At 50.3% G+C, this 21,264-nt stretch overlaps 1 protein-coding gene across 2 annotated transcripts in view; it reads left to right on the top strand.

Moving 5' to 3' along the window:
• The first annotated feature begins 699 nt into the window (after positions 1-699).
• RBM19 (RNA binding motif protein 19) overlaps positions 700-21,264 on the top strand; it is a 50,853-nt gene continuing 30,288 nt past the window's right edge. For both annotated transcript variants that reach the window (XM_033075935.2, XM_033075936.2), the window contains exons 1-21: positions 700-811; positions 1,444-1,626; positions 2,065-2,196; positions 2,393-2,431; positions 2,891-3,092; positions 4,025-4,284; positions 4,715-4,783; positions 5,024-5,102; positions 5,752-5,823; positions 6,854-7,054; positions 7,608-7,738; positions 8,095-8,219; positions 8,908-9,004; positions 9,431-9,541; positions 9,967-10,167; positions 10,561-10,678; positions 10,895-11,043; positions 11,989-12,049; positions 13,318-13,397; positions 14,127-14,182; positions 15,470-15,586. In XM_033075935.2, coding sequence (XP_032931826.1) covers positions 776-811; positions 1,444-1,626; positions 2,065-2,196; positions 2,393-2,431; positions 2,891-3,092; positions 4,025-4,284; positions 4,715-4,783; positions 5,024-5,102; positions 5,752-5,823; positions 6,854-7,054; positions 7,608-7,738; positions 8,095-8,219; positions 8,908-9,004; positions 9,431-9,541; positions 9,967-10,167; positions 10,561-10,678; positions 10,895-11,043; positions 11,989-12,049; positions 13,318-13,397; positions 14,127-14,182; positions 15,470-15,586 — 2,519 coding nt within the window. In that variant the 5' untranslated portion in view covers positions 700-775. The remainder of the gene's footprint in view (positions 812-1,443; positions 1,627-2,064; positions 2,197-2,392; positions 2,432-2,890; positions 3,093-4,024; positions 4,285-4,714; positions 4,784-5,023; positions 5,103-5,751; positions 5,824-6,853; positions 7,055-7,607; positions 7,739-8,094; positions 8,220-8,907; positions 9,005-9,430; positions 9,542-9,966; positions 10,168-10,560; positions 10,679-10,894; positions 11,044-11,988; positions 12,050-13,317; positions 13,398-14,126; positions 14,183-15,469; positions 15,587-21,264) is intronic.

Below are 21,264 nucleotides of genomic sequence, written 5' to 3' on the forward strand. Positions count from 1 at the left end.
GCTAGGAAAGGACCTGCAGTATTTAGTAACCTTCAAGGGGTTTGTTTTTATTCTGTGGTTTTTGCTCTTTTATCCTTTGGAGCTCTCACAACACAACATGCTCTGGCTGTGGGTTATTTAACCATTCCTTGGAGGGAAGCTGCTTTTATTCATAGAATCGTAGAATGGTTTGGAATTGAAAGGACCTTGAAGATCATCTCATTCCATCCCCTGCCATGGACAGGGACACCTTCCACTCTCCCAGCTTGCTCCAAGCCCCAATGTCCAACCTGGCACCTTGAATAGATTCAGGTGTCCAGACTTTCCCTGGACCAAACCCTCTGTCCCCATTCCCTCCTCGCTCCCGCACGACTTTAAGCCGTGCCATGGAGCCCCAGTGCGCCATGTCCCCACACAAACTCCGTATCTCTGGCAGCCCTTTGGCTCAGCGGGCGGCCGGAGCCGGGAGCGGCGGGCGCGGAGCTCCCTCCTGCGGCCCCGCCGAGCAGCGCGGCCGGGCCGGGAGCTGCAGCCGCGCTCTGCGGGGTAACCCGGCGGTTGTCACCCCTCCTCACGGTGTCCCTGCTCCCTCCCGGCCCCGCCGCTCCCTGCCCGCGGTGTCCCCGCGATGCCCCCAGGCCCCGTTGCTAAGGGGCCGTTGCTAAGGACCAACATCCGGGTCCTGCCCCGCGCATGCGCGGTGCCCGTACAGGCCACGTGACCCGGGGAAGATGGCGGCGCCCATGGGGCGGCGTGCGCGGTGCTGAGCGCTCCTTCCTTGGCGTCTGTCGCTGCCATGTCGCGGCTTATCGTGAAGAATCTCCCCAATGGGGTGAGGAGTCTCTGCGGTGTCGGGGGTGCAGGGGGCGTGTCGGGCCTAGGAAGGGTCTGAAGGGACGCTGCGGGGGGAAGCGGGATACCGGGAAGGGAGAAACACCGGGAGGGGAGCGGGGAGACTCCCACGGAGAAGTTTGAAATGGTGGGAGGATGAGGTTTTGGAGGAGGGACGGTGAGATATCCCGGGGGAAGGGGCTGTGAGGGGACAAGGGGTTATGGTCAGTGCTGGGATTGGGAACATGGGGACGCTTGGCATGGTGCGAGAGCTCCTGGAGGAGTCAGGAAGGTGCAGGAAGCAGCAGGAGGGGCACGGGCTGGGCAGGCAGCAGGCCCTCGAGGGGGACAGTGGGTCTTGCTGTGGTCACTGTGCCTCTCTCGCTGTCCGGGAGTTGGGAGCAGGTGCTCTCGGTGCTGCTGTGCCCGGCAGGATCCCGCCTGTTCTCTGTCCCCATGTGTGGATTCGTGGGGCAGATGAGTGGCTCTGGTGGCTGAAGTGGGGGTTTGGTTCACAAAGTGGTTCCTGCAGCCTTCCAGAAGTCCTTTGAGACAGAATAGTTTGGGTTGGACTTGTGCTTAGAGCCTCCCTGTGGCTGATGTCCCTTCCTGCTGCCCTCCCTCCCTTCCCAGATGAAGGAGGAGCGCTTCAGGAAGCTCTTTGGTGCCTTTGGCACCCTCACTGATTGCTGCCTGAAGTACACCAAGGATGGAAGGTTCCGCAAATTCGGCTTCATTGGCTACAAATCTGAGGATGAAGCTCAAACAGCCCTGAACCACTTCAACAAAAGCTTCATAGACACTTCCAGAGTCACGGTGAGCTGATCTCACAAATACCTCCCTGAGATTCTTAAGGAATGGGATCTTAGGAAGAGATTCTGCCTTGGGAGGGTGGGGAGACTCTGGCACAGAGAAACTGAGGCTGCCCCTGGATCCCTGAAGTGTCCAAGGCCGGGCTGGATGGGGCTGGGAGCACCCTGGGATAGTGGGAAGTGTCCCTGCCAATGGCAGGGGGTGGCACTTTAAGGCCCCTTGCAATCCAGGCCATTCTGGGATTCTGTGCCTGTCCACTCCTGACTTTCCCATGGAGATTGAAAGTGTGACTCTGTGCTTTTAAAATAATCTTCTGTAAAAAGTTGTTCCTGCACATGCCCTGCATCCCATCAGGGTTACAATAATTCCTGAGTGAAGTTACCCAGCAGTTACAACCTAGGGTGTTGAGCATGTGTTTGATTAAAACCTGACTTGTTCCAGGTGGAGCTATGCAAGTCTTTTGGTGATCCTACAAAACCCAAAGCCTGGAGCAAGTACTCTCAGAAAGCCCCTGCCTCAGAAAAGCAGACCAAGGAGCCCTTGGCAAGTGCAGCTCCTGCAGGCACGAAGAAAGTGAGTCTTGCCTGAGTGCTGGAGGCTCTGATGTGTGTCAGTGCCACAGAAGGGTGGCCTGGGCTGTGGGGAGGGGACAGAGCAGCTGGGACATCAGATGCTGCTGTTTTCTGCTTCAGGATCTCTGCCCCTGTGCTCTTGGGTTTCCTGGAATTGCCTGTGCTTCTGATAAATTTTTCTGGCTTTTTTTCCCAAGGATAAAAAGAAGAAAGATCCAGTGGATAACTTAAAGAAGGTGAGTTGAGATTGGATTGCTGTCCCTGCATTCTTGCTGCTGAGTAGTTCCTTTCTGTCCTACTCCTCATGCTGTTAATTCAAGTTGGACAACCCCAACATGGGGCTTCAACTTTTTAATGTGTCCTGTGAGCACACACTGCATCCAGGTCAGTTCTGCTTCAGCAGTTCTGGGGCTTAACCATATGTGAGTTTTGTCACATTTAACTTGTCTGGTTTTTTTCTCTTTTTATTGTTATGTTTTCCTCCTTAAAGTACTTTCTAAACATTAATCATTAAAAAAAGAGTATGAATGAGACGCTTTTAATCACCTTGTCAGTGTAAATTGGGCTCCCTTTAAGGGATTTTTGGTTTTACACTGCTGGAAATGAGGTGACAACTTGGATTTCACATTCATTGAGTCTCTCTTCACAGCTTGTCTTTTTCTTTTTTTTCTTTTTTTTTTATTTTTCCCCCACAGTTGGAGGAAGATAAAACATTCCAGGAGTTCTTGGTGGTTCACCAGAAGCGGTCCCAGGTGGCCACTTGGGCCAATGACACTTTGGCAGAGGAGCCCAAGAAGGAAAAAGCAGCAGCAGATGATTACCTGAACTTTGATTCAGATGAGTCTGAGGAGCTGAGTGAGGCTGGGGATGACCCCTCTGAGGATGAGGAGATTAAAGGTACCCAAGGGAGCTGACACCCTTTGCTTGCCTCAGTCACAGTGACAGGATTGGACTCAGTGTCACCTCTCTGTGTGCTGGGAATGTCTGGTGGCTTCCCCAGATTTGGGGAGATGTGGCAAATGCAGTGTCTGATATTGAGGGGTGCCATTTGTGCTTTCCCTGTGTCATTAGGGAGGAGTAACAAACATCTGCAACTTTCCTATTTCCTATTGCAGCCCCTTGCATCTCCAGCATTTCCAGGGCTGGATGTGGTTACTGTTGGTTTGGGAACCTCTGTGAACTTGTCTGCTCTGCCTTTGAAGCACATTTCTGGAAATTGGGCCTGCCAGGGTTGATGGGAAGGGACAGGGTTCAGTATCTTGGCTCCTGAGAGGAAATCTGGAGTTGTGGGTTCATTCTGGAGACTCGCCAGTCTGGGCTGCAGACTGCTGTGTGTATTTTGGAATGCAGTGTCCCTGCAGCAGGGATGGGTGTGTGTTTGGAGCTTTTCTGCCTCCCTCCATGGGATTTCCTCAGGCTGTCCTGATGGAGTGAGTGGTGTTTCCCCTGCTGCTCCTCATCTCTCCTTGGGTAACTCAAATGCAGATGTGATTGTGTCCTTTTCCCTGTAAAACTAAACACTTGAAACCCTTCTCTGAGGCCTGCTTGGGGTATTGAGTTAAAATTGTGACAAAATACTTCATCCTGGAGTACCTCAAACCCCTTTCTAACATGCTTTATATGTGAACTGTTGCTTTGAAATCCAGGCTGTCAGTCTGCAAGTGCTGAGATAAAATTGCTCTGCTGTTCCCAAGCCTTTGCCATGGAAAGGTAGAGGACAAGGAGGTGATGGTCATGATTGTGTCAGTTCTCTGCTTTTTCCTGGCCTGGGGGGAGAGCAGCAGCATCATCTGTGTGGAAAAACTTCTCTGCTCTCTCCTCTCTGCCAGGAAAGAAGGAAGGGAAGAAGGCAGCTACCAGCAAAGACCTCTCAGATATGGATTACCTGAAATCTAAAGTGGTGAAGGATTCTTCCTCCTCATCCAGTACAGATGAGGAAACAGAGGCTGAGGAGGAAGAAGAGGACAGTGAGACTGAGGAGGATTCAGACGTTGCAGAAGCCCACCCAGAGAAGAGGGGGAAGCCAAAAGCCCAACAAACAGAGCAAAAAACAGCAGGGGGGAAGAAGAAAAAAGGATCCACACTGGAGGTACAGCTGAATTAGATTTCTGTCTTTGCAGCAGCTCCATGGATAGCAGGTGTCTGTCAGTCCCTGCAGGGGCTGGGAAAGCTGCAGCCCCCACTGGGTACCAGCTTTCTTGGCATTCTTGGTATGACCCATTTACAAACGTTGAATCTCCTCAGGGCTGACTAAATTCCCAAAGATGGGGCTTCCAGGTGAGTGCTGCTAGTGCCCTTGTCAGAGGCTTTTTTCCAGGAAATGCTGTCCTGGAAAGAGCAGAACTCAGTTTTTCATGGCAGTGCACCTTCAGCTGGCACCTCCTGCCCCAGGCTGCTGCAGCTGTGGGGATCTCCTGATATTCCCTCCCATCCTCAGCCTCCTGTTTGTTGGCTGAGCCCAGGTTGTGCTGTGATTTTTGTTCTTTCATGCAGCTTTTTCTCCCTTTTCTTCCCCCCAGGGCAGCTCAGGGGAAGCCAGCACTCCTTTCACAGTGAAACTCCGTGGGGCCCCCTCCAACATCACTGAGGCAAGTTTGCTTTTCAGCTGGGGAGGGAGGCTCAGGGGAATCTCCCAGGGCACCTCTGCAGGAACTTTTCACTTTTCACTCTTTTGAGGGTTGTGTGGGTGATCAGAGGACCTTCTGGGCTGTCTTTGTGCAGAGATCTGTTTTGTTGAGCAGTGTGTTTTATATATAAAAACCTAAGCCTGCAGCTTTCTGCTTCCTCTATCTGAGAACTTATTCAAACAGTTCTAATTCCTCCTGCAGCAAAAAATTCGGGAATTTTTCTTCCCTCTGAAACCAGTGGCAGTCCGGATGGGAAAAAAAGCCCAGGGGAAGAATTCAGGTAAGAGCTGTGTGTGGAAGGGGGTGGGCTCTGGGAGTCTTGACCACCCCTCTGCTCTTTGAGTCTGCAGTTCCAAATCCCTGGCTCGTGGCCTGATTCTTTGGGACCTTTCTGTGACTTTGCAGCTCTCCTGCCCTACTTGCTGCCCACAGGATGCCGTGGGCAGAGGAATGTTGGCTGGGCTCCCTTAGGAGTAGCAGCAGGAGCCTGTTTTTTTATTGAGCTGCATCCAGAACTTTTCTAAACACCCCAAACTATGCCAAGGAAAAGCCTGTTCCTCTGGGATAGCTGCAGCAGCCAGGGCACTGCTGATTTGTGGGAGCAGCTCCTTGGAGCTTTGCTGTGTGCTCTTTACTTTAATAGTCCAACAAGGATGCAGCTTTCATTTGCTCTCAGAGGCACCTGTGAAAGCCTCTTCCAGCTGCTAAGTCAAGTTTTTTTTGATTTGTGTATGGAGAATAAGCATTGAAAAGGCAGCCTTCCAGTCTGACATGGCCATTTCCAGGCTGGATTGAAACTTTTCATGGGAGCTGAATGCTCTGTCTATAGGAATCTATATTAAAGCAAGCCCAATTCACCCTTAATTACCCAATTAGTGGCTGTGTGTGTTCCCCACATGATGCTCAGTTGAACCTTCCCTTCCTCCAAGGTTACATCTTTGTTGACTTGAAGAGTGAAGCAGAAATGCAAAGGGCCTTGAAGCGGAAAAAAGAATTCCTGGGTAAGGGCTGTTTGTTCCTCCTTGTTCCAGCCATGGGAGCTCAGCTGCTCGAGTGTTCCCTGCACAAGTAGCTCCTGTGATTGGAGTTTTTCCCTGGCAGATGGGGGGTTTGTTCCTTGGGATGAGCCAGGTGCTGTGGCAGCAGTGGGGTTTGGGGGCCCTCGTGTTTTGCTGTGTGCTCGAGGTGGTTCTTGTTGGGATAAAAATAACACTGCTGGAGTCCAGCTTTGTACAGACAGTGCTGCAAGGCTGGGTTGGAGCCCTGGGCTTGGCCTAACCCTTGGAGTAACTTCTGAAATGCTGTTTGCAAATATAGTGTAGGCTGGCACAGCCAGGCTGGGGCTCTCTGAAAGGGAAGAATTTTATGAGGCCTGACTCTTACAGCCCCCACCTCCCCCTTATTTTGAGTCCTGCTCAGAGCCTGTGGGGCTGTAATTGTGTCTAACCCTGAGCTCTTTGTGATGCCTTCAGTTTTAGCTGTTACATTATCCAGATTATTAGTATGTAACTCTGAACTTCATATAAAGTGTTAGCAAGTTCTCCTCACAACTTAGACAAAACAATCCTTTTCCAGTTCAGGCCCAAAAAAACATAACAGCAAGTTGAGGAGAGCAGTCTGGGAGATGGGACTTCATAACCTGGAGCTGTAATTGGGCAATTAACCCCAATATATAAATGAAGCAAAACTGCCAAAAGTGTGAAAACTTGTGACCCATCATCCATCTTGGGTGTAGCCTCAGCCAGGCTCTTGTACTGGAATAAATAAATCCTTTATTCCTTTAGCTCTGGCCAGCCTGTGTTCTAGGCAGCCTCTCTGGGCAGCATTGCCCATGGGTGCTGTTTGCTCGTGGCCTTGGGAGGTGTCCAAGGTCCCTGTGTGTTGTTTGTGTGGAGGTGTCCAAGGTCCCTCTGTGTTGTTTGGGGTCAGGTGGGTGCTGTGTGGAGGTGTCCAAGGTCCCTCTGTGCTGTTTGGGGTCAGGTGGGTGCTGTGTGGAGGTGTCCAAGGTCCCTCTGTGTTGTTTGGGGTCAGGTGGGTGCTGTGTGGAAGTGTCCAGGTACAGGAGCACTGCAAAAGAAACTGCTCCAGCAAAACCTGAGCACCAGCCCTGGCAAAGGACCCTGAGGGATGATGAGGAGGAAGAGGACTTGTCTGAGTCAGGGAGACTCTTTGTCAGGAATCTGCCTTTCACCAGCACTGAGGAGGACTTGGAGAAGATCTTTTCAAAGTATGGTGAGTGTTTGCCATGGGGCTGGAGCATGCAGGGCAACATCTTTCCTTTGTCCAGAGGTTTTCCTGCTGGGTGGGAATGGACAAAGCTCTGTGTCCCACATCTGGACATGGCCCAGCTGCCATCCTGTTCATTTTCTGGTGTGATAATGTGAGCCTGTTTGGCAGGAGGCCTGCAGGTGAGAGGTGAACCCTTAAGATCCACTTGGCATTCCAAACTTGGGGTGTAAATTGAAATTTTCCTCTTCTACCTCCAAATTCAACACATTTAGGGTTATTTTGGCATCCTGGGGCAAAGGTGAGGTTGTGGAAATCTGTGTCCCTGACTGGAGGTGAAGGCAGCTGCTCAGAGCTTGCCTGGTTTGTGTCACCTGTCAGAGCCTGTGAACTGCCACACCTGACTTGGGGTATTTGTGCCTTGTCCCTGTGCACTCCTGGCCCAGGCTGGTGGCTCAGCACACATCCAGAGCTGCTCCCCTCATCCCTGACTGTGAGTGGGAGCTGCCAGTTCAGAGCTGTGCAGGGATGTGTGAGCACCAGGCCTTGCCTCCTGCAGGACCCCTGTCGGACATCCACTTCCCCATAGACAGCTTCACCAAGAAACCCAAAGGATTTGCTTTCATCACCTACATGATCCCTGAGCACGCTGTGAAGGCCCTGGCAGAGCTGGATGGGCAGGTGTTCCAGGTACAGCAGCTGATGCTTTCCCTGTGCTTTGGGCTGCAGCTGGTGGGAGTGCTTGTTGGGAATGGGGCTGAGAGTTTGCTTGTGGGCTTTGTTCAAAATGTTGAGGCTCTCCTGCAGGTTGTTTTGGTTTGAACAGATTTTGGTGCAGACACCAAAATCCTGGAAGGGATGGGGAAGGAGCTCTGAGTTTCTCATGCTGTGTGGCCACTTTGACTTGCAGTTGTGGCTCCTTTGGGAAGAAAAATTCCTTCCTTCCACCAAGGCTGTCTGACTAGGAAAGGTGCCAGGAAATTTTCTCCATGTGGACATCTGTGGGTTATTCCAGAGCTGCTGGATATCTTCTTCCTGTCTTGCAGGGCAGAATGATGCATCTTTTACCCTCCACAATCAGAAAGGACAAAGTGGAAGATGGAGAGGATGCAGAGGAATCTTCCTCCTACAAAAAGCGCAAAGAGGCCAAGGACAAAGCCACCAGTGCCAGGTACAACACGAGCTGCCAGATGCCCAGGGAGTGTCAGGAATGCATGTAGGATCTTCACAGGAGCTGCAGACATTCCCAGAGTTGATGAAGCATGTGCTGTGCAGCTCTGTTTCCTTTCTCTCTTACCTACCTGACTCCTGTGCCCAGGTAGCTGCAGTAGCTCAGTGAGCAGCAGAAATTGAGAGCAGCAGGGCTTTGGTATGAGTTCCTTCTCTAAAAAAAGTCTGTAATTCTTCTGGGGGTGATTTCAGATCAGTTGGGCCTTTCTCCTCTGCTTGGCCACCTGTAATTCTAAAGCTTGTAGCAGCTTTCTTACTGGGTGACAAATCAGTTTGCAAGAAGTGGCTGATGTTTTCTGTCTTGAAAAGAAAAAGGTGCAGCCTTGCTTGCATGGGGTTTGTGGGTTTAGGAAACCAGTTGGAAAGGTTTGTTCCTGTGAGGCAGTTCCTGAACTTCAGCTGCAGGGCTGTGACCAGTCAGGTCTGGGGAAGCAGAGCTCAGCTGCACTGCTTTGTGTTTGTTCTCCAGTCACACCTCCCTCATCCTTTCCCTTCTCTAGGGATCTTCCACCCTTCTTTCCCTCTCTCTTCACCCTGCCTGCTCATGGTGGTGCTCAGAGCTGCTTTTCCCCAGGATTATTGACTGGAGGGAGCCCATGACTGACCCTGGCTGTGTCTTCTCTTGCCAGCTCCCACAACTGGAACTCGCTGTTCGTGGGGACGAACGCTGTGGCTGATGCCATGGCCCAGAAGTACAATGCTTCCAAAAGCCAAGTGCTGGATGCTGTGAGTTGGGTTGGGTTGGGATGGATCAGCTGGGGTGGGACATCACTTTCCTGCCTGTTTCTTTGTGGCCAGGGCCTTCCTGGTCTTGTACAGGACAAGTCTGTGTGTGTCCTTGGCACCTCACAGCTGTGGGGCACCTCTGTGGGGTCTGAGCCTGTTGGTGCCTTGGTCCCCAGCCTTCCTTCCCACTCTGCTTCCCTGTGGCTGAGTTTTGCATTTCCACATAACTAGAAGTTGATGGGAATTTACATCCTAAAGCTCAGAGCCTTCCTGGAAATTATATTTTACTTTGAAATGTGTTCAAATTCCAACAGTACAATTTCCAGTAGCTCCAGAGGAGCTGTAGTATTTTACCCTCAAGCTGCCTGCCACATTCCCTTTGTATGTCCTTCTGGGAGCAGCAGGTGACTGAATTCTTGCTTGCAGGAGAGCAAAGACAGCGTGGCAGTGAGAGTGGCTCTGGGAGAAACGGAGCTGGTCCAGGAAATCCGCCGGTTCCTCGTGGAGAACGGAGTCAGCCTGGATTCCTTCAGCCAGGTGAGAGGCTCAGCTGGAGGCACCACTAGGGATCCACCTCTTCTAGTCCTGCTGTTCTCAGCTCTCTTGGGAACTGGTAATTGAATCCTCAGCATCTTGCAGGGTTGAACCCTCCCTGATGAGTTAGGGATGTGTCCATTTGAAAGTGCAGCTGCCCTCAGGATGGGTGAAATCCATACTGTGATGGCTTTAGGATGGTGGGCAGGGAAAAGAAGCCCTGTGGATCTGCAGCTGAAACCTCCTTCCAGGAGATGTGATTTCCAGGGAGGGTTTTCTACACAACCCTTGATCCTTTTGGATCCTGGACAGGGGTGACACGGAGAGAGGGAGAGCACAGCCTGTTAGATCTGGAATCTCCAGTTAGAAAATTGCTGGATTCTCTCTCTTACATCCCATATTCTTTCTCTCCCTGCTGGCTGTGTCAGGCTGCTGGTGAGAGGAGCAAGACAGTGATCCTGGTGAAGAACCTGCCAGCCAGCACAAGCCCCATGGAGCTGGAGGAGCTGTTTGGCAAACACGGCAGCCTGGGCAGGGTGCTGCTGCCAGAGGGAGGCATCACAGCCATCGTGGAGTTCCTGGAGCCCACAGAGGCCAAGCAAGCCTTCACCAGGCTGGCCTACTCCAAGGTGGGGGCACTGCCTGGGGAGTGGGATCTTGGTGAGTTGGGAAGCTGCACAAGGGCTCAGTCTGAGCGTGGGAAGGGTTTTATCCCAGAGCCTCTGGTGTTCCAGCCTGTGCCCTTTGGATTTAGGGAGGTGCCTGGGCAGAGGATGCTGGAGAAGGGGGCTGGGACACAGCTGGAGGGCTTCTTTTCCCTTTCATAATCCAGGAGTGACCCATGGAGGCTCTGGTCCTGTAAGGCTGGATCCTTTTGTGTCAGGGTTTGGCCACTTGAAAATACTACTCAGCTTTTCTACTGCTGTTTGCCATTACAGAGCAAGGTGAAAATGAAGCTGAGAGCAGAGTTTTTCCTTCAGGCTTTCCCCTTCACTCCTCATTTCTCTCCTGTCTTTTCACAGTTCCATTCTGCCCCCTTGTATCTGGAGTGGGCTCCAATGGGAGTTTTCCTCAGCCCAGCCCCTCAGAAAAGAAAAGCTGGGGTTCCAGGAAAGGAGGATGAAGCAGGGCTGGAACCAGGTGAGAATTGTGACTGACTTGCTGGGGGTCTCTGTGTTTCTCTGCTGTTGTGTCAAGCCGCAGGATATGTTTGGTCTGGGTCACTTTCTGCTGTGAGGGCTGATCTTCCCTCCCTAAATACATCACCTTTCTCCTCTTTCCCACTATTTGGATGGGCAACTCCCCCAAAATTTGGCTTTGTTGCATCTTACAAAGTTGGGTTTATTCTTGTTTCAGGTGAAGCTATAAAAGACTCAGAAGAAGCAGCAGCACAGGAAGAAGAGGAGGAGGAGGAAGAGGAGGAGGAAGAAGAAGAAAATACTCCTGGGTGTACCTTATTCATCAAAAACCTGAACTTTGCCACCACAGAAGACACACTGAAGGAGGTGAGCAGTAAGGACACAGTCTTTAAAGGATTTCAGCTGCAGCCAGTGTGACCTAGTGGGAGATGAGAGAGCACTGGGTTCTGCTGGGACTGGGAACATCACTCCAGGTGTCAGTTAAGATAAATGCATCTGGAACTGTTTTGGTGGGGTTTAATTCCACCTAGAGACAGGTGGAGGCAGTAGGAAATCTAACATTGCTGATTTCCCATGTTTTCTGTAATGCTCCTCCTTGGGACAGGCACTGCTGCAGCTCTGTCACTGCTTCATGTGTGAGAGGCAGTGAATAAATAAATGATGATTTCTGGATGTGCTTTTCCTCCCAGCTTCTGCTGACATTGTGCTGCTTCACCTCAGCAAAGCACTTGGGAGAGAGCCTGACATTCCTGAAGCTGTGGGGTGTTAATACCAAAATATTGAAAGGCAGCTGGAATTTCCCATCTCTGGCACTTGTTATAGCCATGTAAAATGCAATTCCATGGCCAAGGATCCTGGACCTGTGAGACTGGGGAGAGACTCAGGTCCAGCTGTGGGCAAACATCCAGAGGAGGGCTGGCACTTGTCCCCTCTTCCTTTTCTGGCTTTACAAGGGAGTCAAATAAACAGTTGGCTACCCTCTAGCCCCCCATTTTTGGGAAGAGCTGTGTTCTAGAGACATCACAGGCACCACCCACCCTCAGGGCCCCTGCCTGGCTGAGGGCATCTTGTAATCCAGAATGTTCCTCCAGAGCCCAGTCAGATCTGTGCACTGTTCCTGAGGGTGGTGGAGGATTTCTGAGAATATCTTTAAGACTCTGTGTGTGTGTATATTTGCACAGAAATAATTGGATGAGGAGAGGCTCAGCTGCAGTGCCTGGCAGGTGTGTGCTGGGGGAGAGGGCCACCTTGGCAGTTGAGTTGCAAGCCTGTGACAAAGGGAGCTGAATCACGTGTCCAAATTCCTTGCAGACATTTTCCAAAGTGGGAGCCCTGAAGAGCTGCACAATATCCAAGAAGAAAGACAAAGCAGGTACTCTAGATGTTGCTGCTCAATTCTTTCCCTCAGCTGGTTGCTGAGGGCTCAGGTGTGGCATTGCTTCAGCATTCATCTGGCTGAGCATTTGTGTTCCTGCTGGCAAAATCCTCAGTGCTCCCAGAAGTGTTCCCATCGAAATGGCTGCAAGCAGCACCCAAACCTTCCCCCAGGGTTCAGTCTAGAAACTTAAACTCCATTGTGGGGTTTATGGAGATGTGGCCTTCTCTTGAGATCTTGAGATGGGAGAAGCCAAACTCCTTCAGGAGGACAGAGGAGAGTGGGATGCAGGCTGAGAGGAGCTGGTGCCCCGTGATGATTAAACCCTGCGTTTTCCTGGAAATGCCAGATCCTCAAGGATGCCTGGTGAGAGCTGTGCTGAGTGGGCTTGGTTTGCCTTCTCCCTGCCAGCCTTGAGCCCCCCAGGCTGCAGGGATGAGTGGCTGTGCCTGTTGTTGGCTGCTCCTGCTTCCCAAGGAGTTGGATTAAGGCAAGTGCTGGTTGGAGGCTTCTCTCTGGGAGTGCCCAGCTTTGTGGCATGTCCCCTTGACAGAGCTCCCCTGTTTGGTGATATTTGAAAACTCAGATCCCCTGGGAGATAAAGAAATAAAGTGAAGTCTTTAGTTTTGCTGGTGGGTCTGACTGGAGTCTGAGCAAGTCTGAGCTGATTTTGTAGCACCTAATCCCTTCTGGCACTGGGGGTGATCTCTACACTCTGCCACCACTGAGGTTCTGAAGTTGAAGATGGGCTGTTGTTTTCTCCCCTCACTATTAATTATCCCTTAATTATGGCTCCTGTATTAGGCAGTGAGTTCCTCAGGGGAGTGGTGTGACTGCAGGTGCTGCAAACCTTTGCTGTGCAGGAGGGGAAGTGATGTCTCTGTGGTGGAAGTGGCAGCTGCCCCACCCCAGCTTTTGGGATGTGTCCCCACAAGGGGATCACTGCCCCTGGATGTGACCAGCAGCTGCTTTGCAGAGTTTTGTTTGAGGAAGTTGCACTGAAAACAGATGTTGCACACAAACTGATGTTATCCCTCTTCACATCAGCACCAAAAGCAGCTGATCCAGAGCAGTGCCTTGCTCAAAAATCTCAGCCAGGGGTGCTCATGAGGAGCATCCAAGCCCAGCCATGGGCAGGCTGGCCCTTTTCATGGGATATCAAGTTTTTGTCCCCCCAGTTTTGGCAATCAGTGCTTGCTCCTGGTTTATTTTTATCTCTTTCTATTATTACTGCTTTCTTAGCAAGTCCCTTTCTGTCCTGACAGGCACTTTGCTTTCCATGGGCTTTGGATTTGTGGAGTACAAGAAGCCAGAGAGTGCCCAGAAAGCCCTGCGCCAGCTGCAGGTGAGCCTGAGCCTAAACCTGAGCCTGAGCCTAAACCTGAGCCTGAGCCTGAGCCTGGGGGTGTGCCCAGCCTTGGGTGAGCCTGAGCCTAAACCTGAGCCTGGGCCTGCCAGGCTGGGGCTGTGCCCAGCCTTGGGTGAGCCTGAGCCTGAGCCTGGGGCTGAGCCCAGCCTTGGGTGAGCCTGAGCCTAAACCTGAGCCTGAGCCTAAACCTGAGCCTGAGCCTGGGGCTGTGCCCAGCTTTGGGTGAGCCTGAGCCTAAACCTGAGCCTGGGCCTGCCAGGCTGGGACTGAGCCCAGCCTTTGGTGAGCCTGAGCCTGGGACTGAGCCCAGCCTTGGGTGAGCCTAAACCTGGGGCTGAGCCCAGCCTTGGGTGAGCCTGGCAGCTCCAAATGGAGCTGGGGATGTCAGAGCTGGGGGCTGCACTGTCTAAAATGAGCCAGGATTTTGAGGGAAGAGGAGAGATTTTGTAAAGGGTCAGAACTGTGGAAAAGTGTGTTTTTTGTGGTTGATCCAACATGGAAATCCCAGGAAAATGCACAAGGATTGAATTTTTATGGGTTTTCCTGTCAGGTGCCCCTTGCAGGGGGCAGAGACCCAGATGTCCCCTCACAGAACAAATACTGATTAATGTTAATTTAGTGCTGCTTTGACTTCTAATGCTTTTATATATTTATTTCTATTAATTATCTGCTTTTTTCCTGCTGTTTCTTTGTTTGAACTCCCAGGGCTGCTCTGTGGATGGCCATAAGCTGGAAGTGAAGCTCTCAGAGAGAGCTGTCAGGTAAGGCTCACCTCTCACCTCATGAACATTTCAGCTGCAGTCATCCTTGGGAGCTTCTCCCCTTCTTCCCCAGCATCTGCATCCTGGGGGATGTGACCAGGAGAGCTCCAGCTGTTGAACACATCAGCCTTTGCTCTGCTGTACTCAGCTTTGCTTGAAAAGGAAAAATAAAATGAGGAATGAGTTGAAGTGGGGCCCAAAAAATGAGCCCAAAGTGAGAAGCAGGCAGAATTTTCTTCCCTGCTCAAGGAAAAATTCTCTGCTTTGGTGACAATTCAGGCAGCACTGCAGGTTCCCAAGGGTTTGAAAAATTATTGGAGAGAAATCTCTGGGTAATGAAGTTTTTTACCTGTTCTTCTGAGAGAACAAGAGCTCCAGAATAATCTGATCAAATCAAGACAAATACAGGTTTCTTGCTTGATAAAAAATTTGGATTTACCTCCTTTTGTCTGGGCAGTCAGCACAGAGGAGTTGGTTATTTGTGGGTGAATTTACCTGGAGTCAACCTCTGATTTTAGGGATTCCTTCCTACTTATTCAGCACAGAATATTCTAACTGCAAAGTTGCAAATTAATCCAAGTATTTGAATGTTGGCACCTAAACAGTGTCCCTCAGACACTCTGGAAACCCTGCTGGAAGTGATATCTGTTAAATGTCAAAATTTGTTTGAAAATCTGGTTCCTGGGGACCACAAGCAGTCGTGACAGCTCCCTGTGTCTTGCACTTTGTATTTCAGTTCTTTCATGAACCATTTTTATCCAGTTTGATTTTGAAAATCCCTTCAGCAGGTATCCAGACCACAATGGGGAGTGCTTTGCTTTATGGAATAAGCTGCTGTCTTTTGTGTTAGGTAAATTCTGACCTTGTCTAAATGCAATGCAATTCCAGAGGTAAAAAAGCTTAATACTCTCTTACAACATTTCATTTACTGTTTTATAAGCCACAAGAATCAAAATTAGCTTACAATAAGCTAATTTTTAGAAAGATATTCATTAATGCATTCTCCTTACAATTAAAGGGCAAGATTTGCTGACAAAACAGGAGTTGGTGGCAAATGTGAGATGAGGACCTCAGCTGGAGCAAGATGGGCTGTTTAATTTTTAGATGCAGGGTTTGAGGGTGTTTGGAATTTGATCCTTCTTGGTGTCCTGTGTGGCACTGCCACTGTCACAGCCAAGGGTGCCAATGTGAGCTGGTGCCTCAATTTTCCACATTCCAAATCCTGAGGGAGCCCCAGTTGAGAGGGACTTTGCTGCTCCCTGGTCTTTACCTGCCCTTCCCTTGCAGGCCTGCTGTGAAATCAGCCCGAAAGAAGCAGACTGCCAAGAAGCAGAAAACTTCCAAGATCCTGGTGAGAAACATCCCCTTCCAGGCCACTGCCAGGGAGATCAGGGAGCTCTTCAGGTAGGAAAGTGCTTTCTTGGGTCTTTCTCAGATTGTAAATGTTGGGGTTTTCTGTTGTTGGGATTTTGGGATCACCTCTGTTCTTTTATGCTGGGATTTAAACCTTGTTCCATCCTGGAAACAAGTGAGACTTTGTAAAAGGAAAAGCATCTGTGCTGCTCCCAGGACAGGAGTGTTTTCCTTGTGCTCCCTGCTCTGCTGTTGGTTTGCAGGAGGGATTTTTCTCCAGCTCCCATGCACAGGGTGCTGTGTTGGCAGGTGGCCTCTGGGGGCCTGTCCTGGCAGAGCTTGGGGTGCTTTTGTCACAGATGGGACATTTCTTTCCAAAGGAGAAATTTGAGATGTTGCTTAACCCTTTAAAACCTCCTCAGACCATGCAGTGCTGAGCCCCTGGCAGTGATCTGTTTGTGTTTCCCTGTGTTCATGGAATTATTTGTGTGAATATGTGGTTCCTGTGTGGCTGGGAGGAAAGCTCTGTGTTGCACCACTCATTTGGGATGAATTCCAGGGATTTAATCAAAGGCAAAGCATGATTTAGCTTTTGGACAGGGGTGTGATGATGGTCACAAGAAGAAGATGCCTCTAGAAGAGCAAAAGGTTTTTGGATGCTTTTGCTTCAGTTCTACCCTGAGAATCCAGGCAGAGCCCCTGGACTCAGTTCCCATGCTGAGTTTCCTCAGCACGTGGAGCTCTGCTAATTTAAATCCCCACACTCTGAGCTGCAGATGTGACCCTTGTAAAGCTGGAGCCAGCAAAGCTGGGACTGAGGTGAAGTTCAAGGTGCTGGGAGGGTTTGTACATCACAAGCACAGAGCCTGTGGGGGGTTTTTGGTGTGGGTTTTTTCCTCCTGTCTTGTCTAGCACCTCAGAGCTGTGGAGGGGAGGGGCAGGGGAACATCTGATGAATGTTGCAGGGAATGTGCAGCTTCCAGCTGGTGACAGCTCTCAGAGCATCCCTTTCATTTACCTGGGATGTTCAGAGCTGGGGGTTTATCCTCAGAACAAAAACCAGCAGCTTGGGGGACACATTCCTTTCACTCCTGCCACCCCTCCTTTCCTCTGGAACAGGCACAAGAGAACCTGCCCAGCACCTCACCCTCCTGGACTGCTTTGTTTGTGCCTTTGCCTGGAGCTCTGGGCTTGCTCTGCCTTAGTTTGCCTTTTGTTAGGGATTGATTGGGAATGGCAGCCAATCCTTTGGCAGTGAAGGGCTGGCAGGGCTGCAGGGGGCACTCTTAGCCTGCCCAGGACAGCCAGCCTGGGGACAGCAAGGGACAGCCAGCCTGGGAGCACCAGGCCACTCAGCCAGGCATCACCACACAGGGTGACAGCCCCCGGGTTTTACATCTTCCCTATTGTTTCACCTGCTCCAGAGCCTCCTTCCAGCTCTGCAGCAGGAGGAAAATAAAGAAATGTTAATTTAAAAATAAAGAAATATTAATTTAGAAATAAATACACACATAAATTAATATTTATTTTATGTACACACACATATATATCCTCATATAATCTATACATATGTATGTATTACCCCAGAAAAATACATAGATTATGCCAATATTGTTCAAAAAATACCTAGATCGCATTATATGTGTGTAGATATATTTAATTTTTCCTCCCAAACAAATATTTCCATGTCTTGAGCTTTGTCAAGGACCTCATCCCTTCTGAAATGGCCCCACAGAAGGTGCTGATGACACTGGGACAGCAGACCCAGGGTGCATTTCTCAGCACTGCCACTTCAGCCCTGGCTGCTTTTGCACTTTGGGATCTTGTTTATGGATCCATCACTGGAATGCTCAGCCTTGCCCTGCACCATTCCTGTGTTCCTACAGCAGCCTGCAGGAACTTCAAATTTCAGAATTTAGGGATACCAGCTTGTGTTTCTTGGATTGGAGGAAGGTGGTGCCTAATTAAAGTGTTTGAGGGGAGTCAGGAATGCTCTGATCAACAGCTCAGGTCCCTTGCCTGCAAAATAATCTTTTAGCAGTTCCACAAGCCTCAGGTGCTGCCCTCCTCCCACCCCAGTGGCTTTGCTGGGCTGTGACACTGCTTCAGAGCATGTCCTGCCACGTTCTCCTGGAGGTTCTGGCCTCTCTTGCACCCTCAAGGGATTTATTTATCTTTTTTTTTTTTTTTTAAGATAGGTGTTATCTTCTTCAGAGGGAGAAATGCTGTTCAATTATAGGGGCTGCTTTTGGGCGAGGTGTGAAGATTTAGCTTTTGTGGGTGTGTTTTTTTCACCCATTTTTGTTCTTGATTAGATCCTACTCTTCTCTTTACTACCTGGAAAAATAACAAAAGGTAAATGGTGCTTAGTTCTTTGCAAAGAGCCACAGTTAGGGGAGGAGAGACAAAGGGATTGCTATCCCATGAAGGCTGCTAATTTTTGCTACCAAATTGTGGGGCTTTTATGGCAAGACTTTTTTTTTTTTTTTCAAAAGGAACTCTAGATGTGGCAAGCTGAATTGGAGGTCTGTGAAAGGCCACACTTTCACAGATTGGAGCCCTGGCAATTTCTGAAAATTGGGCTCCTTTAAGAATCTATCACATGAGATCCATGCAGCCTTCATTGGGAGTTCCAATTAACTCTTTGTTTCAGAGCAGCCCCTTCCATCCTCCTTCCCTCTGGCTCCATGAAGATTGATAATCAGGCTGTTTTGCAAGTGGTTTGTAATGTTTTTAGGAGATGGAGGTTTCATTTTCCTCAAACAGGGAATGATAACATTTGGAAAAACACTTCTTAAGTTTTAGAAATTTAGAAGAACACTTCTTGGTGCTCATCCCTCCAAAGGATGCAGTTCTTGGAGTTGTGTGTTTGGGGGATGAAGTTGTTTCTTCTTTTCTGTGTAGAATATATCTGAATTTAACATTTTGGTTTTGTCTTTGATTTCTGTGGAATTTGCAGCAATTGTTAGTTCCAGCCCTGCCCTGCCAATTAGCTGTGGGGGACAAGGTTCAGGGGAGATCAGGACTCGGTGTGGAAGGTGTTTGTTGTCCCTCTGGCCATCCCTTGCCTTGCACCTGTAGGAACTGCACTCAAACACGTTGCACAAAGCTGTCAAATCACAAATTATTATCAGCTGGGAGACTGGACTTTAGTTTAACTGAAGAAGCAGTGAGCAGAAAAGCAATTGGAAGGTATTGCAGAGCAAAGAACAGGTTATCAGGTGCATTTATCTCCATAGTCTGACTTTCCTACAGAGAAAGTAGCACTGCTTCTTGCAAAGACCTTTGGGGGTGCGTGTCTCTTTTAATTTTAACTCCTTTGCTGACTGTTTTCTCTGTCTTGACAAAGACATGGCATTTATTGCATCTGGCAAAGCAAGTGTCTGGGCCTGATTAGGAGGAAAAAGAACTATTCCCTCTGATGGAGGGGAAAAGTGAAGTGGGACAAGACTTGAGAGTCAGCCCCTTCTGGGAGAGGGAAAAAATCTCTGCAGGGAGATGCAGTGGATAAACTGGCAGAGGTTTTTTTTTTTTTAAAGCAGTCTTTATGAAGTTAATTTTATAAGATGATGCCTTTCACTTCTTCTGACCTATTATAATAAAGTGTAGTTACCAGAATGGGCTTTTCATTTCCCATTATAAAGGACACGGTGGGATAATGAATCCGTCTGCCAGACATGCTTGCTGTTCACACCTTTCTCCCAGTAATGGAGTCTACATGACTGGAGACAATTTCTCCTTCCCCTGTTGAAGATGTGGAAAATCTGTGCTGGTGAAAGACAGAGGAGGAGAAAAAAAATTGAGGAAATACATGTGAGTTTGTTAAGCAAGTGCTGGGCAGAGTTAATTAGAGCCTTCCATGCAAACAGAATGTCCAGTGCTGGCAGGATTGCTGGGTTTCACTTCTAAAACCTTGGATGTTGTGCTAGAAATGGCTCAAAACCAATTGCTGCTGCTCCTTAGCTGCTTGAATTTTGTCTCCATGCTGTCAGATGGCCCAAGAGCTTGGGGACAGCTGGGACCATCTCCCTGGGCAGTGAGGGACTAGCAGAGGAGTAGCTGAGGCGTGGATGATGTTTGGGAGGAGCTGCTGAGGTGCTGGGCTGGCAGAAGGAGCAGGCAGAGCAGGGAAATCACTGAACTCCCTGCAATGCTGGCACCTCTGCTTGAAAGAAGGGAGAGCCCAAAAATGAGTCTTGGGGAAGCAGAAAGGCCCTGGGGAAGCAGCTGAGCACCAGGGCTTGGATCCCACTGTCCTGGCTCCCCTGAGGACTGGAAGGACTCTGGGATGTGCCCTGGGCTGGAGGCACAGCTCAGATGCAGTCTGTCCCCCCCAGAGCAGGGAGCAGAAGGTGTTTCAGTGCTCTGAGCTGGATGTGTGGTGAGGAGGATCTCCACATCACCTTCTCCAGCAAGCAGGAGGGGCCATGAGCTGTCCAGAGCCTCCCCAGGCTCCTGCTGCAGGGTGGTGCTTGGCATCCCAGCACGGGGCTGCATTCCCAAGCCTTGCTGTGCCCTTTCCTCTGGGATAACAGCATTGAGGGCTGCATTCCCAGGGTGCAGCCTGTGCTGGCAGCTCTGGGCCAGGGCTGCTCCTGAGGCACTGGTGATGGCACAGGGGACAGTGATGGCTCAGGGGACAGTGGTGGCACAAAGGACAGCGATGGCTCAGGATGTGGTGCCTGCATTAACACCAGGCTCCAGCTCCTCATTGCAATGCAGGGGCTGTGCTGGGCTGCTCAGTGTCTGAGGAGGAGCCTGCCTGGCTCTGGGGGCTGCAGGATGCTCCTCTGGATTGAGGTTTGGATTGAGGTTTTCCTCCCTGGCATGCCTCTGTCCCTGTCCCCATTGGCTGTGGGGTCCCAGCCACGCTCTTTGGAGGTTTATACAAGAATTGCACCTTTGGATGTGTTGAGTTTGTGTTTTTGGGGAAAAGGAAGCTGCCTGGTTGGTGGCTCCCTCTGTCCTGGCTGCACTGTTTGCTTTAGTGTGCCTTTGGTTTGCAGGGGGAGCACAGGACAGATGTGGGGCTCTTGGAGTCCAGAGGAGGCCCAGGGTTGGTGGAAGGGCTGGAGCCAGGCTGGGAAGAAGAGAAGGCTCCAGGGAGAGCTCAGAGCCCCTTCCAGGGCCTAAAGGGGCTCCAGGAGAGCTGGAGAGGGACTGGGGACAAGGGATGGAGGGACAGGACACAGGGAATGGCTCCCACTGCCAGAGGGCAGGGATGGATGGGATATTGGGAAGGAATTCCCCCCATGAGGGTGGGTAGTCCCTGGCACAGGGTGCCCCTGAAGCAGCCCATGCCCTGTGCGCCTCCACACCTGCACTGTGTGCCCTGCACAGCTGCTCCCAGCTGCATCCTTCAGCCTTTTACCAATCCTGATGTTTCCATGCCCAAACTGCAGTGCCAGGGGGTGTTGCACAGGAAAATACAAGGTGCAGGAGCTTTTTGGGAAGCAGCTTGCAGGAATGAGCTGCTGGGCTGCTTTATTTCTCTCACTCTTTCAAACAGCATAAATTAAACTCATTTTATTTTATTGCCCTCTTCAAGTCTTCTCCCTGAGTGCAGGAAACCCAAACACAGCAGAATTGGGTTGATATTCAGAGCCCAGAAATGGAACTGGCCACTTTAATTTGGCCACTCTCCAAAGCAAGCCATGGGGTGGGGGAGAGGGAAATGGGTTTGCAGTGCTGTTTTTCAGTTTGAATCATAAAGGTGTTTAACATAGATA

The sequence above is a fragment of the Catharus ustulatus genome, chromosome 18, assembly GCF_009819885.2.
Source record: "Catharus ustulatus isolate bCatUst1 chromosome 18, bCatUst1.pri.v2, whole genome shotgun sequence".
Taxonomy (NCBI): domain Eukaryota; kingdom Metazoa; phylum Chordata; class Aves; order Passeriformes; family Turdidae; genus Catharus; species Catharus ustulatus.